At 44.4% G+C, this 20,891-nt stretch overlaps 1 protein-coding gene across 1 annotated transcript in view; it reads right to left on the reverse strand.

Moving 5' to 3' along the window:
- The window catches only part of fbn2b (fibrillin 2b), a 73,271-nt gene extending 53,120 nt beyond the window's left edge, over positions 1 to 20,151 (reverse strand). Inside the window, exons 1-6 of the mRNA XM_071543342.1 lie at positions 20,085 to 20,151; positions 16,487 to 16,827; positions 8,831 to 8,913; positions 8,464 to 8,565; positions 1,169 to 1,264; positions 456 to 551 (exon numbers count right to left, since the gene is read on the reverse strand). Of these exons, the coding sequence (XP_071399443.1) occupies positions 456 to 551; positions 1,169 to 1,264; positions 8,464 to 8,565; positions 8,831 to 8,913; positions 16,487 to 16,665 (556 nt within the window). The 5' untranslated portion in view covers positions 16,666 to 16,827; positions 20,085 to 20,151. The remainder of the gene's footprint in view (positions 1 to 455; positions 552 to 1,168; positions 1,265 to 8,463; positions 8,566 to 8,830; positions 8,914 to 16,486; positions 16,828 to 20,084) is intronic.
- Positions 20,152 to 20,891: the final 740 nt, after the last annotated feature.

Below are 20,891 nucleotides of genomic sequence, written 5' to 3' on the forward strand. Positions count from 1 at the left end.
CAGTCAGGGTAAACACAACCACAGGGTTTAATTTAAGGGTTTTCCGTTGCACCAGAACCATTCTGTGCCTGAACTGGCCCTACTACGATTATGGCACAGCATCAGCATCAGCATCAGCACGCATTGGTTTTTCCTACTGGAAAACTGAGTGTGGACTAGTGCCAAATATGTTTTAGATGAAACTAGACTGTGAGAAACGCTGATGATGGCCAACGGCTGAAATACATTAATCTGTTGCTACTGCAGCGTTTTAAGAATAAATGAAGACATATTAGTCTGTACACTTGGAGTCATTTCTTTTTAATTCAGCATCTGTTGCACCTTGCACCTGGTCTGAGACATCTGACCTGTTTTGAGTTGTGTGCGCTATTTCCTGGTCTCTGTTGAAGTGTGAGGAAAATACAGTGGAAAAGCATACCATACTGTATCAGCATGGAGTGAGGATGGGACCTTACCTCTCTCGCACTGCGGGCCAGTGAAGCCGTAGACACAGGCACATCTGTTGGGCCCGATACAGCGCCCACCGTTCTGGCAACCATTCTCACACACGGCTACAGGAGACAGAAGAAAAGAGAGAGCGGTGAGAATGTGATTTACAGACAAGTAAGAATTACACGTAGCACGTCTCTCAAATACACACACATACACACACACACGTCAACCCCCAAGCTTATAATATTTCATCACTTTCTCACAGACACACAAGAATAACTCCAACATACCAACACGCACATAGACACCCGTCCATACCAACACTTACACACACCACTTTCACACTAACACATACAGACACATATTTGTATTGCTATACTTGTGAGGACCTTCACTGACTACATTCATCCCCTAACCCTAACATTAATCCTCTCCACCTTAACCATTATCCCTAAACTAAATGTAATCTTAGCTCTAACCTTAACCATAAACCCAAGCCCTTGTATTTGAGGCCCAGTGTCCTGATAAGGACAGCTAGATGAAAGGAAATCCTCCAAAGTGAGGACATTTTGCAGGATTTTCCTCACCTTTCTATCCTTGTGAAGACATTTTGTTCTCATAACAATAGAAACACAACAAAAACAACAAGAACACTCACACATACACAGACACAGACACAGACACCACACACACATTCACACCCAGGTGTGCTGACTCTGCAGCAGCTTGCACTCACGCTGTCCACAGTGGCTGCCTGTGTAGCCCTTCTGGCAGGAGCATGAGTCCTCCTGGCAGCTGCCGCCGTTCATACACCTGACGTTACAGGACTGAACTATTGGGGAGAGAAAAGAGAGAGAGGAGGGGGAGGAATGAGGGAGAGGGTAGTGGGGGGGCAGGAGGACACAAGGGGAGAGGGAGGATGAGGGAGAGGGTAGTGGGGGGGCAGGAGGACACAAGGGGAGAGGGAGGATGATGGGGAGGCAGGGGGAGACAAGAGTCAACAGATGCACTTTAAACCTGAACATGAGGTCTTTGGATTTCACCATCTGTTAAACAACACAAGCTGTCTTGTTGCCACAAAATGAATAAAAGGAAGAACTTTGAACATCAAAGATCTGCTTTGAGTGAATTACTCCTTTATATGCAAAGTTGTATCATTTACTAGAGCTTTGTGTTTTATTGGTAATACTTCTGAACACATCTGAAACACTACACTTCTACTGGGAATTATGAACAAAACCTACATTTTCAGGAAAAGAGAGGGAGCAGCAGGGGATCGATTGGCCGGTTAGTTTGCATCATCATAATACCCAATCTAAAAGCACATAAAGATTTGTTTCCAAACACGTGAGCGTTGAAGATTGTCTGGACGCTTTAACACATAAAGAGGCTCCTGCCACTTCAATTGGGTTTGCACAGCGCTGGTGTTTCTGCTGAAGCCTTAGATCAACAGACAGGACTCAAAGGCCCCCGGGCCACAAACCAAAGCTAATCAAGCAGACTGGGGGTAGGCTATAAGTCGAGCCAGCTGTATGCTACAGTCAGTCAGGAATGTGCTGAGAGGAGAGAGAGACCGGGTGGTGACGGGGGTGAGAGGGAGGGTGGAGGGGAATAGGTGCAAGTCAGACAGAAAAAAACAAAAAATGAAATCCCCCACAAATAACAGGATGTATAGAGGGAGAATACGATATAAAGCAAAAGAGAGACAGGGAGAAGAGAGGGAGTAACTTTTGGTAGTAATGTAGTCGGCGAGTGAACAGAACATAAAGTGCTGTGGCGTTATGGGTAGTATGATGCGGAGCAGGAGCCTCCTGGCTGGCAGACTGCTATGCCACAGTGTGAGAAGACCAATCTGACTGTCTCAAGCACGTAAGAGAAGCTTTCATAAGAGGAACTAATTGGTCTTCCTGGCATTCTTGCTTTCCGCTGAGCCAGCCTCTTACTGAACATGAGACGAGAGATGACGCCTGCTACACCGGCTGTTACAGGACTGTATTCTCTTAATGTTCCCTCACATCTACTTTCTCTTTTATCCAGCTTCAAAATGATCTTTTATTGTCTTCTAGCCTCTCTCGAAGCTTTTATTTTTCCATCTTTTCCCCCATTTCCCTTTATTGCTATGCTTTTCTCTCTCTGCCTCTCTATTTTTAACTTTAATGCTCCCCGGTCTGTCTCTATTCATCAATTACAGACATTAATTTCCTTTCTCTCTCTATCTATCTCTCTCTTTATCTCTGTGTCTGTCTTTCTCTCCGTCTCTCTCTTTAACATTTCTGGCATGCAGAGCTAAGCTGCAGAGGGGAAATGACTGAGCTTCCCTGTAGCTGAGCTTGTCTAATGAGACTTTCTGAGTTTGCACACTTGCCAACAGGAGGCATTTCAGCCACTGTAATCCACCCACTTATTCTGACTGTACGCAAACACAGTATGACTGTATGAGTCTGGATGACTGTATACACTCTTAGGTAGCTTTCACTATGATTATCCGCGCCTGCCGTACTGGCAGACTTCAACTAAATGAGTCAAATCACAATAGCAAGAATCTTGGATGTGGACCCGGTGTAGTTTCAGTAAATGGGAGTAACTGGAAACGGTGTAATTCACTCAACCTGTCAACAACCCTTGCATTCTCTGTATATGTTTTTAATGAATCTAAAGTATAGAAACTCTTAAAAATCTATCTGCGTCTTAATGTGATTATACTATTCCAACTAGCTTTCTCACATGCAAGACAAATCTTGGCAGTCTCTATGTACAGATTTGGCAGAGACTACTTATTGTCTGGATTGTGTCTCGTGACGACACATGGTGATGGATTACAGTAAATAGTTTGGGACTCTGGGGTAGGGAGGCTTTATGGGTTAGTGTACTAATGTGCTCTCGCTCTCTCTCTCTCTCTCCCTCTCTCTTTCTCTTTCTCTCTCCCTTCCTCTCATTCACTCTCAGCCCCACATGGGAAATGCGTCCAGTCTTTCTCTCAGGTTTCAACCTCAGCTCAACTTAGTTCAAGACACTGCGTTAACACTGCGCTCCACCGAGGCACTTTCCCTCCAACAATAGAGGCGGGGATGTGAAACATGAATAATGACCCGAGTGACTGATTACAGTTTTCCCTGCCGTGGAACAAACCAGTGGAGGGAACCGTTCCAGCGTGCTGTAATGCAAACTCCATCAAAGCCGAGGGCAACTTGGGTAAACTCATCCATTTTTCAGCAAGTCTTCTCCAACCCCCCGAAAAAAAAAATAGTGTTTCTAAATAGGTCAGGGGCGGAGGGAGAAGGAGCTGGGAAGGGGCTGGAGGGACATCAGACGCAGCAATAAGAGCCTCTCTGTCCGTTTACTTTATAGACACTGAACCCTCTGCCCTCGGGAATGGAGGATGCAGGGATAGGGGATAGAGAGATGGAGGTATGAGCTGGTGAGATTCAGCACATGTCATGTGTTTTCTCTGTAACAGGAACTGGAGGGGAGAAGCAGGAGCAGGAGGAGGAGGAGGAGGAGGAGGAAGCAAACAAGGGCATTTGGAGACAGAGGGGGATGATCTCACTGGCTAACTTCGCCTCTCGCCCCCCTCCTCATGGCACTCCATCCCCCGCAGGTGGAGAGAGATGGTTTGCCCCAGTGACCCGTGCCTGGAAAGCTGCACGTGCAGAGCAACAGGGTGGGAAAGAGTGTGTGTGTGTGTGTGTATGTGTATGTGTGTGTGTGTGTGTGTGCGTGTGCGTGCATGCTATTCGAGTCTTCCAGACGTGAGCGAGGGGTTGGGTGTAGCTTTACGGCACCACAATGCACCTCTGTATTCTGGTAGTGTTGTCGGTGAGCTGCTCACATCTGGGTGTTTTTTACGAGAGGCTGGGAAACACAGGAAGCCCAGGTTTGTGTGTCGTGTGTGTGTGTGTGTGTGTGTGTGTGTGTGTGTAATATGCGCGTGTGTGTGTACATATGCGTCTGATGGAACACTGAGCAGCTTTATAGCTGTGTTTGGTCCTGATTTACAAACACCCCTGGGACCAGTGACAAGTCAGCCACCGCTTCAGCATGGATGGGCAATGTAGTGAAATACAAGGCTGCATGCTGAGATGCTGTCAAGGCAGGTTGAGGGTCAAACATGAAGTTTTTTCCACTCTAGGTGACTGACTCACAGTGCTGTACCTTGTTTTCAGGAGTTAACTTTGTACCGCACACACATCATCAATTTAGTGTGTAAATTAGGCCAATTTCCTCGCTTATGAGAAACATACCTCATACCTAACATAACATAGCATTACATTACTTTGAGGTCTAGATGGACTTTGTTGAAACAGCGTGGCTTCTAATTAAAGAGGCCCCTCTCCGGACTGCGTTTCCCAGGGTTCACCAGTACCCCTATAGTCGACAGCCAGTGGAAGGCTGTTGGTCTAAAGACAGCTGTTTCTGGGCATTTGGGAGGGAATGTCCATGGTAATCATTGGGTAATTATGGTTATGGGAAGACGAGGTTATAAAGATGACCCTATATGATCTGCAGCACAGCTGCTCTGCCCTGAACTGACAGTGGGTTTATTACAAGGGTGACTTAAAGCTTGGTCTGAACCATTGTCTGCATCTGGACACCATGTCTGAGAGCTAATATGTGTCTTCACGTATCAGTCAATGTGACTCACCATGAGCATGCAGTCACTGAGCCACCTTGGCTTCACAAAGATTTATTTTATTCTATTTTTGGAAATGTGTAAATTTCTAAAAGTCTGCCAGGTTATCCACGGAAACATGTGCATGTGTTGTTCACTGGCACAGAGCACAGATTCCAGGAAGAGTCATAAAAAATATCATAGAAAACCATCTGTGTGGACAATAATCACAGACATGTGGATTACATATACAAAACAATATAATCACAGACGTGTTGCTGATTTATTCAAACCTCTGCATTCCAGAGGCAAGATGGAGACATAACGATGCTATCTATAACCCAAACCAGCAAACCAGGGTGCCAAAGTTAGGCTGTATAATTAAGGCAGAGGAAATTAGCATTTCCAAATAGATCTCCATAGAGCTACAATTTGTTTCCAACTGCACTGAATTATCCTGTTAAAAGGTGGACTTACTCCAAAGGCACCATTTGGGAGTTGCACATTTTGTAAGACAAGATCTACAGTGAAGAGTGTTTCCCTTTCTGTTGGGATGGCCTAAAGCCTTGGAGAGGGATAATGTTGTGAAAATACACTTTTCAAGTTAGTAATTTGTTTAACACACCTTGCACAGTGAATATGGCTCTTCGGGAATTCAAATCAAAACAAAGCTTTACAACCGAATATCAAATGGACTAAAATAGAAATATGTAACAAAGGCTTAAACACAATGGAGTTCAAAAGTAGTATGGCTGAAATGCCTGTTACACCTATTATGGTGAACAAAATAAGTGAGAAGTTATATAGGTGAGTGAAGTAACAGAATATAGCTTCATGTTTGAGACAGAAGATCATTTGATGGCAGTGACAGCTAACCTTTACCACCAGAGTTCATCTCCATGGTTACTCAGCGCCACTCTAACAGCATTTGGTACACTGATGGGCATATATTTACCTATGCCTGTTTATCTCAGGTCATAAAACTGTTTGAACTCTGACCCTCATTAAAGCTGCCAGAGAGGCCAGAGCAAGGTCTTCCATGGCGATACACATACACCACTAAAACACACACACCTCTAAAACATCTTTCCCATTTGCTAAATTGGGAAATGCGGAACAATAAAGTTGTCTGTGATGACAAAAGGAGAAGAAGGGGAGCTGAGCCCATCTCCGGACCAGAGGTTCCTGTCCTGCCTCACCTTTGCCTGTAAATCAGGTCTGTAAAAAGGCGCCATAAATCCCCGCTGTGGAAAGCTGAGAATCAGAGAGTATGACAATCAGTTCGCTCCAGCTCTGGGAAGCTCTCGCTCCGATTTATCATCTCTATTTCTCGTGCTCTCCCTCTCCCTCTCGCTCTCCCTCTCCCTCTCCCTCTCCCTCTCTCTCTCTCTCTCCCTCTCTTTCTCTCTCTCTCTCTCCCTAAGGAACATGACTTCATAGCTCTTTCCCAAGTATTGACATTGTATTTATCCTGCCGTGTATTCACACTCTCACAGGTTGGAGGCTGTTTTCTCTGAGCATAAAGCTTCTCTCTCTATCTCTCTCTCCCTCTCTATCTCAAAATTCAAATTCAAAAATGCTTTATTGGCATGTCAGTGTTGCCAAAGCAATGAGGTGTACTCTCTCTCTCTCTCTCTCTCTCTCTCTCTCTCTCTCTCTCTCTCTCTCTCTCTCTCTCTCTCTCTGTCTCTCCATCTCTGGGTCAAACTGGCTAACTGATGTTTGTTGCATGTGTTTTTGTGTGGGCATGTCTGTGTTTCTGTGTTTGTATATGTGTGTCAGTGTCTATGTATATGTGTGCGCCTGTGTGTTTCTGTGTGTGCGCTCCTGTCCAAGTGTGTGTGTGTGTTTGGAGGCTTAATGGAATGTGAGTGTGTGTAAAGGGTCTGGCAGGGGCCAGGCGTGACTGACGAGATGACTCTGGCCTACTAAAGCAGTGAAGCTGAACACATTGCATGCTACTTAATACACACATCTACACATACTTTCCACGCTCCCAAAGTGGTGCTTAACTACAGTGTTTTCTGCATGCCCAACACATATTAACTTCATACTCTCTAAGCCCGCACACACTCTACTAATCGCGCTACGACAAACGTGATTTCACACACTCCGCACGTGCAGTAAAACACCTCGCTCCTCTCCACACACACCAGTCCACATCCTGAGTGGGGTGTAACTAGGCCCAGCGGACTGACCCGGGGCAGCCAGACTCTCTGCTTTAATCCTGACAAACCCTGTGACCTGCAGGCTTTAGCACAGGCCTGGGACTCTCTGCACTGCTATTATACTGGCTAAACTACTACACTGGCTCCCATGAGAGAAGGGTGGGGGGAAATAAGTTTGGAATCTAGCCTGGCAATTGGGTTAGTAGCAACTAAACCTGGTCAGTGCAGAAAGCAGTATCATCGTGTCAGTGGTTTGGGCCTCTTAATCACAAATTAGGTAATTAAATGCTCAAGAACATTTCAGCAGGGTTAAAGGACTACACTGACTATTTGGGAGTTTGGCCCATTGGTCACTTTTCCCAATATGTGCAGAGAAGATTGGCATCAAAATCATCTGTGTGAGTCCAATAGCTCTGACTCGCATTATCCTAAAAATAAGAAAATGAGAACTTGTAGCAGTTCTAAGGCTGGATGGTTTTAATCTTAATGATGAATCATAAACTACCAAGCTTGTTTAGGGGAATGGTAAAATAGACAAAAAAAAGAATGCACTCTTTGGAACTACTTTAAATGGCAGAAGATCTCTTTTCCCGTAAGACTTTGTGTGTGTGTAAGACTTCTTTTGTTTACACAGGAGGTGAGTGAAGTCAGCCAGACAGCCAGACAAGCCAATGCTTTTGATTCATTATGGACTTCACTAATGATGAAGACTGAGATTTTGTTTTCAGAAGCTAGGAATCTACAGGCCATAAAATAAAGACCAGTACCAACTTTGGATGACTAAAAGGTTTATCTTCATACTTTTGATAATGCCTTTGATTACTTACCAACAGCGATAGCATGTGCAGCAGACAGAACTATCTACCGGAGACTTTTCTTTTGTCAGATATTGGGTAAAGTGACCAATGGGCCAAACTCCCAAAAAGACAGTATAGTCCTTTAATGCTCACCAGAGGATTGGATCCGGGAACTCCTGTCCCTAACTAATATGCCATATTGCCACTGCAGTTGTGTAAATCAGCTTTACATGGTTCAAGTGCTAAAGAAGCAGACCCTTGTGGTTTTGAATTTAGGTGATTATTTTTTGCGTTGGCTCTTACACTGAGCCCCCGGATCTAAGAGGATTGATGGGGATTGTTTGTGGCTACCAAGCTATCCCTCTGCTTTACCTCTGTTTTGCGGTTAGTAACTAATAATGATAGTGTTTCAGATGAAGCTAAAGATATTTGTTGGTTGTGTGCCACTGTTACTGACCTCCTGCTCCTGCTCCACAGCTGGGAGAGAGCTGGCCGTTTGAACAGGTACACATGTTGGGTCTGGAACAGAAACCTTCACCACATGAGTTCCTGCAGATGGCTGGAGAGAGGAGAGGAGAGGAGAGGAGAGGAGAGGAGAGGAGAGGAGAGGAGAGGAGAGGAGAGGAGAGGAGAGGAGAGGAGAGGAGAGGAGAGGAATGTCAATTTAATTGATTCACTGAAAATGTAATGCATCTTTCCTGTCTTTATCCGAAGATTATGATAACATGAACAGAATTATTCCCACGTCTGTTTATTATTGTTATCTTATCCACTGTGCTGTATGATATTATGTATAAAAGATGGTTTAAGGCGGAGATACTTACGGACTATACACTGGTTCCCTCCAGGCAGGGTCTTCCAGCCAGGACAGCAGTAGGAGTGGAAGCGAGAGCCACACACATTGGGCCTGATAGAGTCAGAAAGACAGAACAAACAAACTCAATACTCACCCAGACCTCCCAAAAATCATTTAGTAAAAACCCTAAACAAATACACACAGTTATGAGTTATTTTCTGAGCAGTCCGAGACCTGCACGGCCTCTACTTTCAGTGTAAACAGAACTAACTTTGATACAAAGCCTCCTCGGATGATGGATGGAGGCATTTTCAAGGAGGGAGGAGGGGAAGGAAAGGGTGGGGGGGGCTGCTACACCATGAGGAGCAGCAGTTTGTTTTGAGTCATAGCTGAATTTAAACTTTTCAAGACAGGATGTATAAAGTCCTCCTTGCTCCCAAACCCCATGCCTTGTCTGTGCTGTGCTCTGGCAAACAGTCGAGTCTTCGTCTTATTGGTGGAGAGCCTGCAGCGACCTTTGACCCTTTCTGACAGATGTAAGAGTCATCACAGCTTATGGGGCACTTGATTGGCCTGACAGGTTAGCCACAAGCTTTCCTCTGAGGAAATAGCAAAACCACATCTAGAGATGGCTGGCTCTGCTCAACACAGACACACACACACACACACACACACACACACACACACACACACAGACACAGACACAGACACAGACACAGACACAGACACACACACACACACACACACACACACACACAGAGGAACTGATGTCTGCTGCTGGCTTACAAGCTAACAGGAAGACTACTTCAGTCTTCGTCAAACCTCTACCATTTTCCATTAATAATTATGTACATGGCTATAACTCAGTTAATTTAAAAGCTTGATGAAGACTGTGATATACGGTCGGTTTGACTACTGTTGACAAAATGTACTTATTATAAGTCGCTTTGGACAAAAGCGTCTGCTAAATAACGTAATGTAATGTAAAAGCAGATTGAAGTCAAATTTACTGCATACACCAATCCAAGGACCCAAAACCCAAAAATGTACTATAAGGAAATGTGTGCAAGTTAACGTGTGCACTCAAGTGAAAGACACTAAGCTTTCTTAACAAGCTTATATTCCCTTATATTCCAACTGTGGTTGCACTAATGACATCCTTAGTGACCTTTCAAAGCATATAATGACGGGTATATCTATGGTGGTGGTTAGCTGTTTGCATTTGATGATGGCATGACTAAGGATTGAGGGACCACAGCTTGGTAACATAGGATAAAGCTTGGTCCAGATGCTCATGGTAAAGTCATTTACCGTAGGGATCAGATCTCTTTGGTCTAGACAATTTCTGCCCCCAGGACATGATTTAGGGCCGGTTAAACTGGCTCTAGATTACCCAATGTTTTTTGAAACTGACCTAGAACTAACAAAATCAAATTAAATAGCTCCTCAAGCCTTTAAAATGAAGCCATTACATTTTAGTTGGTTATTTCTCTAAATACTTGTGACATTGTGGGGGGAAAAAAAGTTTCTACAACTGTCGTTCAGTTTCCCTAAAATTGCTTGTTAGCTTTATTCGCATCACTCATTGAAACCAAAGGATATAGATAGCTACAAGACTAAAATTAGACATGTCAAGTGATTCTGTCTATTCGTTTTTTTGTAAAAGCAGTTGTGTTAGCGATAGACTTCAACAGAAATGTGCAACTTTTATTGGAATATGCAGTCAAGAACAGGTCCAGAGCTAAAGTGGGGAATTAAACGCAAGCTCAGATGAAGTTTTCAAGTTCTTCCTGTGTGAAACATAAGATAACCTCCCTCTCCTCCTCACCGGACGGTAACCGTAGTAACCTCCGGCTGTCACCAGGGAGATGACAGCTGGGGTTTGGATCTCTGATGGATGGAGAGCAGAGCACACCTCCAACCACATTACCAGATGGCACAGGGGGACAGAGAGACAGACAGAGAAAAAGAGAGAGAGAGAGAGAGAGACAGGCAGTTGGACAGGCAGACAAGAGGTAAGTATGTAGGTAGAATGAGTAGTGAAACAAAAAGGGAAGAGTGAAAAGTTACAGTGCAAAAAAAGAGGAAGGGTGGAAAAGAGAGGAGGGTTCACTGAAGCTGAAACGTGAGGGTTGGTTTTAGAGAGTGTGAAGAGAGTGAGAGGAATGACGGTTAGGAGGAGGGAAGACAGGATGGTGGGAAAGGAACAGGGGATCAGTGGGAGGGAAAGCAAAACAAGTTTATGTTGAGAAGAGGAGGAAGGAGGAGGAGTGGGAGCGGAAAACAGAGCAACAGATATGGAAACAGAGGAGGGAGCAGCATAAGCAAGGAGAGGCCAGACCCTTAGGGGGGGTTCCATTTCTGGGGCAAACATACACATCTGAAGGGACTGGAGAAGGAGGGATCCAAAAAACTGTTTCGAAATCCATAGAGCAAGAGATCAACATTCCAATACTTAATGAGGGGTGAAACCAACTTCTTCCGTGATCTATTTCCCCACAAAGGGTTGAAGATTTTCCACTGTTAGAGACCTGGGGGATGTCAATATATGAAGGATTAGGGGTCTGACCCTGAGGTGCTCTGGTTTGTTATTCTTTCTCCCTCGCTCTCTCTCTTTCCTCCAGGTCAAAGCCTGGTCTCCTATCAGAGAGAGGAGGGGTTAGAGGGAGAACTGAAGTAGAAGGGAACCAAAGACAGACACAAAAAAGAGAGTTTAAGCCCCAGGGGTTTTCCTCAATATTGAAATGTCCTACTGTTCTCGGGGCTCAATCTAAAGGAGATTAACTCTTCTGTGACCGTGCCGCAGCCTTTGAAGTTGCCTCCCGGCCCGTGGCCCGCTCATTAACTGCCATTAATAGTAATAAAAGGAAAATGGCTGCCACCTCATCCAGGGGGGAAATATGAAGACTGGAAGACAAAGGCCATTTTTGTCTGAACTCGGCTACACTGAGAGGGCGGGAGCAGCTTCACAAACAAACGCAAAGGGACAATTTTCGGACATGGAGGACGCCAAATAACTATATTTACGCAGCACTTTTCCAAACAAAGTTACAAAATGCTGCACAATAAAAGGCAGGATAGCTGCATGAATACGTATTTTTTCATTCTGTTTCACAACGCCCTGCCACTTTGAACATTTTAAGGTATCTTTAATCTTCTTTTATATTCTTCTTTTATTCTTTTGAAGTCTTTAAGTTTTTTTTACGTCTTACAGCAGCCCCACCGCACAGAGGGAGTCCCCTCAGGCGGTCACCAGACGCCCCAATCTGATAGAAAGTGCAAACTCAACAGGTTCTGAGGCTGCGGCCAGAGGGTCCACATCACATGTGGGATTCCAGAGGGTCAAAGGTTAAGGCAGTTCGGAGCAGCAGGCCTCCACTGAGTTACAGGGAAGGACAGCGCCGGGCAGGCCTGGAAAATGACTACAGACAGTCTCTTTCTATGAAGACACGGACCAGAAGTTCACAGTTGCCAGGGCTCCAGGTCAGGTGTGTGTTTGTGTGTGTGTGTGTCAGTGTACTGGTCATAGGGTCAGAGGTCATCTGCCTGGCATTTGACCCCTTCCGGAAGACTGTTACGTATTGCAACACCTGGGCCTGCTGCTCTCCTATCAGATGTAGGCGCGGGGAAAAACTAAAGTCAAGGAGGAGGAGGAGGGGGAAGGATAAAGGAATGTAGCACAGAAAACGACAGAACTGGAGATGGTGTAAGAGAGAGAGAGAGAAACTTCTGACAGTGAAATAGTGAGCGGGTACACAGAACATAAATGCTGCGGTGGTGTGTGTGGTATGATGTGAAGCAGGACCCCTCCGGCTGGCAGACTGCTATGAGAGAGAGACAGAGAGAGATGGAGATACAGTTCTATAGCACAATAACTTATAGTGCGGTCCACCACCACAGTATTTCACAAAGCCCAGAGGGAACATTTGACTGTTGTTTTTCTGTTTTCTGTCATCATCCAAGATCTTTATTTTCTGCAGATGATTTGCTGCCAAGCTCATGTTGTTTGTGATCAACAGTAACGATGTACAGAGTTTATAGCTGCTAGAGTTTTATAACTGTAAATCAAACACAACTCTGCATATAAATAAGCTAATGCCATGCCTTTGTGTGTGTATATGGACATTGTGATGTGTGTATGTGTGTGTTTGTGCGTGTTGCAGTGTGTGTGTGTGTGTGTGTGTGTGTGTGTGGTGCAATGTCAAATGAGGGTAGTCAACTGATGGCTATATCTCCTCATAGAGTCTGACATTAAATAGGAACCACATTATTTACAGACCACATGCCAATCAGCTGTCCTAGATAATCCTGTCTTTATTGCTCAGCCTAAGCCTGCACATATGCATAAAATGCAGACAAATAAAAAAATCTGAAAGGAAACCTAATGTGCATAAAACAGAAATGGAAGCTGGCTATCCTTCGCCCATCCCTAATATGCATTCTTCTCAAACGTTTTCGTGAGCTTCCCCCCTTTTTCTTCCCTCTTTCCTCAAAATTCTCCTGTAGTAAAGAGGTTTGCGCTGCGACATCCTAGACAGGGGAATTCTTTTATTTTCTTTCAAATTAGGCATATGCCCGGGCAGACTCTCCGGGGACTGCAAGCTAAGGACACCGTCCAGGCCCGTGGGGTGGTATTGACATTATCCTGGAAGGGGCTTGAGCGGCTGAATGCAATTCTCTGCTTTGGGGCTGATTGTCTGCCAAGTTAGCCAGCGTCCAAGGCGTCTCTCCTGAGCAGAGCTGGGTGAGGCCGGGCCAAGCTGGCCTCGGTTAATAAGTTGGGTTGAAAGCAGGTCTGGCTGCAAAAAAAAAAAAGAACCTGGCTGGATTCCTCAACTCTAACATACAAGAGATCTTATTAGACTATAAATATTCAGGTCTCTGAGTACGTAGGGCATGGGAAAACAAAAGCAAACTCTCTCTCTCTGTCTCTGCCTCTCACTTTCCCTCTCTCATTCTACCAACCAGACGGTCATCCATCCATCCAGCTAACCAGCCAGTCAGCCTCAGGTCTGATCTGATACCGCCCTAGAGTGGACTGATGCCAGGCTGCAGTGTGCTGTGGGAGCCAATAAATCAGAGTCAGTCAGCATCAGACCCAGTGCTACCAGAGACAGACCAGGGGATATGGAGCTCCAGCCAGCAAATAAACACAGTTCCTCAGCTCAAGGCCAGCGTAATGACCATCATTAAACTAACCTCCCTCCATCTCCCACACAGAGAATCTGTGAAACCCATACTGTGTTACTGACAGTCCACTGTGATTGGTGCAACTCCCTGATGGAAGCCTTAAGATACAGGCCAGGGTCTTGCACTGTACTGAGGACTGGGGTGACTGAATGGGAGATTTCAAAATCTCTCTGTTCGTAAGAAACAATTGGCCCACACTGAGGAGAGCCTTATCAACAGCCAACGCACGCTTGAGGGTTGTAGCAGGGTTACTCATCACAAACATGTGGTCAGATCACCCCACGGCTTCCTTCCAGAGGTGGCCAGATGAAACACGCTCATAAGGAGATGACTAACTTTGCCCAAGCTCAGAAGAACTCTGATAGTTTCCAGCCAACAACAATCAAACAGTAACTGAAAATAAATTCAACACATTAGAACTATTTGCTTTGGCCAGCCTGCAGCGGCACATGGGAGGCGCTTTAGGTTTAGGGATAATTTAAATGACAGTTACCAGGCAACACCTAGAAATCCAATAAAAATAATCAAGTAGATTTCAAATAGTTTGTCAAATAGGTCAGTTTGTGGTACTAATACTTGCAGGCCAACATAGTGTTTTATCCTTTTAGTTTCCTGAGTTTGATAGACCTTCCATGTAATCGAATCACCTACAGTATTTACTTCAGTATGCAAAACTATCACTGCATGAGCATTTAATTCCTACACAGTAGTGTTTCCAGAACCCAACAATGTAATGGAAAAAGTCTGCAGGCTTTTGTTACTTGTTCCTGTGAAACCATGGACAATTTGATGGGAACAATATGAGATTGTGCAAGTTCTGCTGGTTCCTTGACTTTCTCCTCGGGCCTCTCTCTCGCTGTCTATTAGCCGGATTGTGAATGTGAATTATTGTTCATTCAGATCATTTATTCAACATTTTGATTTCAATGCCAGTCACCACATGTGTGGTTCACAGAGCACCTGGGGTGTTTCCAACAGGATAAGCCTGTCATGTTGGCCGTGAGCAGCACAATGTACATGAGAGTGGAAATGGCAGAGGACGAGGGTGGCTGCTCAGTCTTTGGTACAAAATGTCTCCTTTAAAACATGTCTGGCTCCCCTAAATGTTGAGGGAGTATAATTTTCTTTATTTAAAGTGCAGCAATGCCTGCCATATTAATCAGAATGAGTGACAAGACAGACAAGTATATTTATATTACGCAGCAGGAATCGTCACTGAACATGTTGTTAGAGAAAACACCGGTGCTATGACTCTGAGCTTTACTCACCACCGTTACTAAGCCATAATTGAACACGATTCATTTCATCCCTCCATGGAGGCTAGTTATTTCTCTCCTGTGCACTCTTTCTCTCTTCCATTTTCTTCTTTCTCTCATCTCTCATTTCTTCACTTACTCCCTCTCCCTTACTCTCTGTCTTACTCCCCTTAAACTCCCTGTCCTCTCATGCTTTCTGTTACTTTGTCACCTACAGCAGTGAAACAAGCGCCCCTTGTCACACGCCCCTCGGGTGATACGAATACCTCATTTCCTGTGGCTTGGCACTGGGGGAACCATAAGCCGGGACAGATGAGAGTCTGATTGGAATAACTGATGCCGACACTCAAAAAGGGCCCCAACAAAACATCCTTTGTTTTTCAAAGAGGGGGGAATTATACAGTAAAAACTCTTTGCTCCATTGACATACATCCCACACCCAGTTTCATGGTCATTTGGGAGAAAAATAAGAGACTTGGACTGACGGAAAGAGAGAGAGAAGGGACAGAATGGGATGGAGGGAGGGTGAGGGGGGGCTGTAATTAATTTCACTGGATACCCCCCCGACACACACATACACTCAAACAAACAAAACCTTTAAATACATACACATGCATACATACAGTATATGTACATACCCCCACACACACACCATTTCCCCCCATCTCATGCCTCAGCTTAAACCAGCGGGGCCAGCAGCCTCCCCTCCGCCGCCCTGAACTACTTTCTCAAACTAATACACTCAGGGGAATTTGGGTCATGCTTTTCACTCATCATCCCCTCATTAGATGTATAGACTTAAGGCTTTTTTCCTCCCTTTCCCATGAAAATGTCAATTTTCTGTAAGTACGCTGGGAGTTTTCAGTGTGGCCAGCAGCCTGTTAACTTCGAACATGTGCTGTTTTTGAGAAAACAATGTGGTAGTATTCAGCAGCATAATTTGGTATAAGGCTAGCTTGGCCTTAGCCCAGAAAGCACAGCAGTTGAAAGAGAGCTGCCAGGAAAGCAGAGAGGGGAAAGACATTTATGTTGTAGGCCTACTCCAGATACGAGTGCAAAGATACTGAGCTGTGTGTTCGAACCCGAACTCAACTGCAGCTCCCCCTCCTTCACATCACCACACTTGATATGTACGCTTCTGTGATATGGACAAAATCAAAAGACAAGTACATTTTGCCCTTTTGATAGCAGATGACACACACACACATGCACACACACACACAGATCCTCGTCCTTACCCTCTCAGTGTCTCCTGGCCTCGGCGTCGGACCCTCTGCACCTCTCTCTGGTCCACAGCGCCGGTGAAGCGGCTAGCCTGGTACGGTCCGTCCCCGGTCTGAGCGCCCGCCACATGGGCCGCCGCGAAACACATCGTCGCCCATCCCAGCAGCACCTGGGCCACCTTCCCTGATCCCATTGGTCGGTCTGGCTGTACCTCCAACCGCGTTACTCCCCAGTTACCACTGACTCTCTGACTTTCTGTTCACCGTATGGACCCAGGGTGAGCAGAACTGCACACGCGCTCAAAGATCTAGACCTGGATCCAGACCAAGTCCTGGTGTGCACTCCAGAGTCGGGGCTAGACAGAGAGAGAAGAGATGAAAGCTTAGAAACACATGTTTTGACCAGTGGTTCTCATCAAACTTGCACTGAAACCCAAACTTACTCTTGTCCATGAATTCTTGACCCAATAACTAAGTTGGACTTCATTACACAAGTTTGGCTTGTCTAACAACTGAGAAAACATGAAGGCATACAGCAGGTCAAATCAGTTTTATCTATAGGTGAAACATTGTAGGAATTACTTTTTGAAAAAAGTGAAAATGATGCTCATCCTCATAAATTTTATGACCCAAAAAACTTGAAAGCAGACCATGTAATTCTCATGTGAAATGGCTTGTTCTGGAAGTATCCCATTGTTTGATTTTTTTTTCTTGTTTGTGATGTGCTCAGTGGTTATAATGAGAAAAGAAAAAGAAAATACGACTTAGAGGAGAATAGGGAAAAACAGGCAAGGAAATGGAAGAGCCACTTCAAAGGGCTCCAGTGATCTCTGCTTTCATTAGACTGAAATTCAAAGCAGTCCTATACGAGATTTATCAATCCAGTGACACAATATATGTACAAGTAACACCAAATATACTCCAGTGACACCAAGTATGCACAGGTAACAGACTACAGAGGGACAAGTCATCAGTTTGAGGGATTTCCTAACAAACCACAATTCTACAAATCTCTGTTGAGACCTGGGAGCCTCTGACGGATGCCCATTGGATGTTCTTTATGGATTGTGTGATTGTACCTTGAATATTGTATCTTGCAAACCTGATGAAACCAGTTGTTTTAATGTAATCGCTCATTACAAGGGATATTAATAAGAATCCTGACCATATAAAACCAAAGAAGCTATTTTTTACTTGTAACATTTCTAGATTGTCCACATCCAACAGGATACATTTTTTTCCCTCTGACCCACTGAAAAAGGAAGGAGCTCGCACTCTTCTGTCCTCCAACAACTTTACTGGACAGACAACTTTTCAAGCACAACGGCTCTTCGTCAGGTCACATGTTTAAATTTTGACTCTCGAGCCTCCATCCATCCATCCTGATATTGTCCTTCCCTAAGTGAGAACCCTATGCCTAGAGGGAGCCAGAGAGACAGAACAGAGGGAGGATGGGAGGAAGGACAGAGGTGAGAGTGGAGGTGAAGAGGATCAATAAACTTAAAATATTACTCTCTCTCTCTCACACACACACACACACACACACAGAGGAAGAGAAAGAGAGAGAGAGAGAGAGAGAGAGGGAGAGAGCGCAAGAGAGAGACTCATTTTTAAATTTGAGGAGAAAAAAAAGACCAATTAGTCATTCCACATAGAGTCCCAAATTTAATTATCCCCATTATTATTCATTATGTGATTTTGCAGAGTCTGGTCCTTTAAATCAAATTAATTTGCAATTACTGACCCCACACATATAGTCTTACGAAGGCTGCAGTGACTGCATTAGGGCATATTAAATTGAAAAGCATCCAGAGTCCAACTGGACAGCCATGGGGTTTATTTTCTCTTCTCCGCCTCATTATAGACCAGCGTTAAGACTGAACTGTGGGCCCCCGGTGATATATAACCTCAGCAGAGCCTTGCTTCCAGCCGCAGAGGAGAGATGGGTCCAACCGCATTATCTAGGCTGGAGAGAGACGGGTGGCTTGGGAGGAGGAGAAGAAATATGGCCCCGCATCCCACTGACTCAGATTAATTTTAATGGAAGATGAGAGATAGATGAGTGGTGTACTCACTCATGCGTGCACACACACACACACACACACACACACACACACACACACACACACACACACACACAGAGAGAGAGGAGAGAGAGAGGGGGAGAGAGAGAGAGCTGTAATGGACAAGACAGGGACTAACAGGCAAACAGAGGGAGACAGAAAGAGAGATTTGAGTAAATCCTAATATGAAAGTAGGCCTAAGTATAAATCCATATTGTAAAATGAATTTGTGAATTTGTTCAATTTTCCTGTTGTCATGACAGTTATTTGGGGGGAGAGAATAAACACTAAAAATATCACTATAATAGTCCTATAACATTCCAATAGAGATTTATAGTATGTATGTGCCTGACACTGAAGAGTGAGTTTATACTGACCTTAGCCTACTTTTATCTCATATGTGATATTTATACAGGCTATATAGCATCCTTCTAAAATGTATTCTTTCTTCCTACTATATGGTTCTGTTTTTCGTAAGGGAGAGGCACAAGTACAAAAGAAAAACAAAGACTTTCAACTCAAAAACGACAAGGACAAAAAAAAAAGTTGTGGCTTCAGCTGCTTGCAGTGAGAAGTGGATGAGGGCGGGATCAATGCCGAACAAAAGAAATGCCTGATCAATTACCGAGTGGCAGGGCAGCGATATGCCGAGCGCTGCTCCAACCCTGATAGTCCGCTGTCAAACTAACCGGTAAAGTCCTGCTTTATCAATTAATCCACTGATCATTAGAGTACAATAGCCGGCACATGTGTTTTAAATCAAACTCTTTTAAAGCTGCCCTTTTCATATCCTACGAAAAAGAACTAGGCTATTGTAATCTATAATACATTTTAGAAGGAAAACTATAAATCCGCATAGGAATGTTATAGTGATGCCATAGGAGGTAAAACAATACCATAAAGTACGATAAAGTCAGTATAAACTCACTATTTATTACCACAGATACACTGTAAGTGCCTAAAGGAATATTATAGGGAATTTTCGCCATTGTTCCTTATGCTACACTTGAATAGTGAGAAACGGCTTTGGAAACAGCTTGCTGCAGGTTGACAGAAAGACAAATATGGTATTTCCCCAATTTTGCAGCACTGAACCGAGCTCCGCATGTCACCGCAACTTTATGAATGGGAAAAACGCAACATCAGCGACTACTCGCTGAAACACAAGTTAAACCAAAAGGGAAATTAGGTTAGACCGCCTTTTATTCCGTTTTACTTGCCAGGAACCGCTTCCCAAAGTATGAAAATCCAACAAAGCGAACAAACTAACTGTAAAACGTGACTGGCCTGTCGTTTTTTCTTTTTCTTTAAGTTTCTCTAAAAGCCGGTAAAACAGATGCAACTTCTGAGCCTTACCCGCACAGGGATTAATTTTCCGTTTTGACCAAACTTTTTTCCACGCTCCTGCATCTAATTATGAGATTAGACATCCATTCTATGTACCACACTTGCATAAAGCGATAATCTCCTGTGAAACAGCAGATTCCTAAAACAATAGTGACTATCAAGGCAATTGATAACTATTGTCATAAATCAATAATGCACAATACCTTGCAACAATTGGAGTGGCTTGGCGTCGAGGAGCCCAGAGTCGGAATTTGAGACAGGATATGTGCCCCAGAACGGAATATTGAACTATAGCCTTGTGAGAAAAAGAGAAAAGTTAGAGAATTGCCCTGATTGGGAGAGGGGAGGGGACAGAGGGAGAGAGAGAGGAGGGGGGTAGTAACGGACTGCAGGACAAACCCACATTCCTCAAGACTCCTAGAGCTGTTATAACAGGGGCCAAGCAGAAACCTTCACACTGGGACTAACATGGCTTCACCAACATCATTCTGCAGCAACACTCTTTACCTGTGTAATAGGATAAAGGTCCCATCAAAGTAAATGATCTTTGTTGACTGTCAACCATCATTTGCATTTGCATCAAGCTGTAAAAACCCAACAATGTCCACTGGCATATCAATAGAAAAACTAACATCATCCATAAAAGGTTAAGAGGTCATGATCGCTCATGATGAGCATTTCAAAAAAGAGAATGACTGTGATTAGTTGGCATATTTTCCTCCTATTTAACAGAGATGATTTAAGCTACTTATTTTTGCCCTTTCTGTCTTTTTACTAGATAAAAGTAGAGAGAGAAAGACTGGGAGAGTGAGAGGGGAATGACATGCGACGAAAGGCCCTGGGCCAGATTCAAACCCAGGATGTGGCATCCATGTAACACGCACCCCAGACCACTAAGCCACCAGGACGGCTAGATGATTTAAAGTCTATGTTTAATTTCATAACTGTGTCTCGAGGCTTCACAAGTTGCTGCTCAGCACGCCCCCATTATCTGCCAATGACAGCCAGTC

The sequence above is a fragment of the Centroberyx affinis genome, unplaced genomic scaffold, assembly GCF_046629955.1.
Source record: "Centroberyx affinis isolate AG114_WGS23_722 - 3 ecotype Tasmania unplaced genomic scaffold, CSIRO-AGI_Caff_v1 ptg004288l_1, whole genome shotgun sequence".
NCBI lineage: Eukaryota > Metazoa > Chordata > Actinopteri > Beryciformes > Berycidae > Centroberyx > Centroberyx affinis.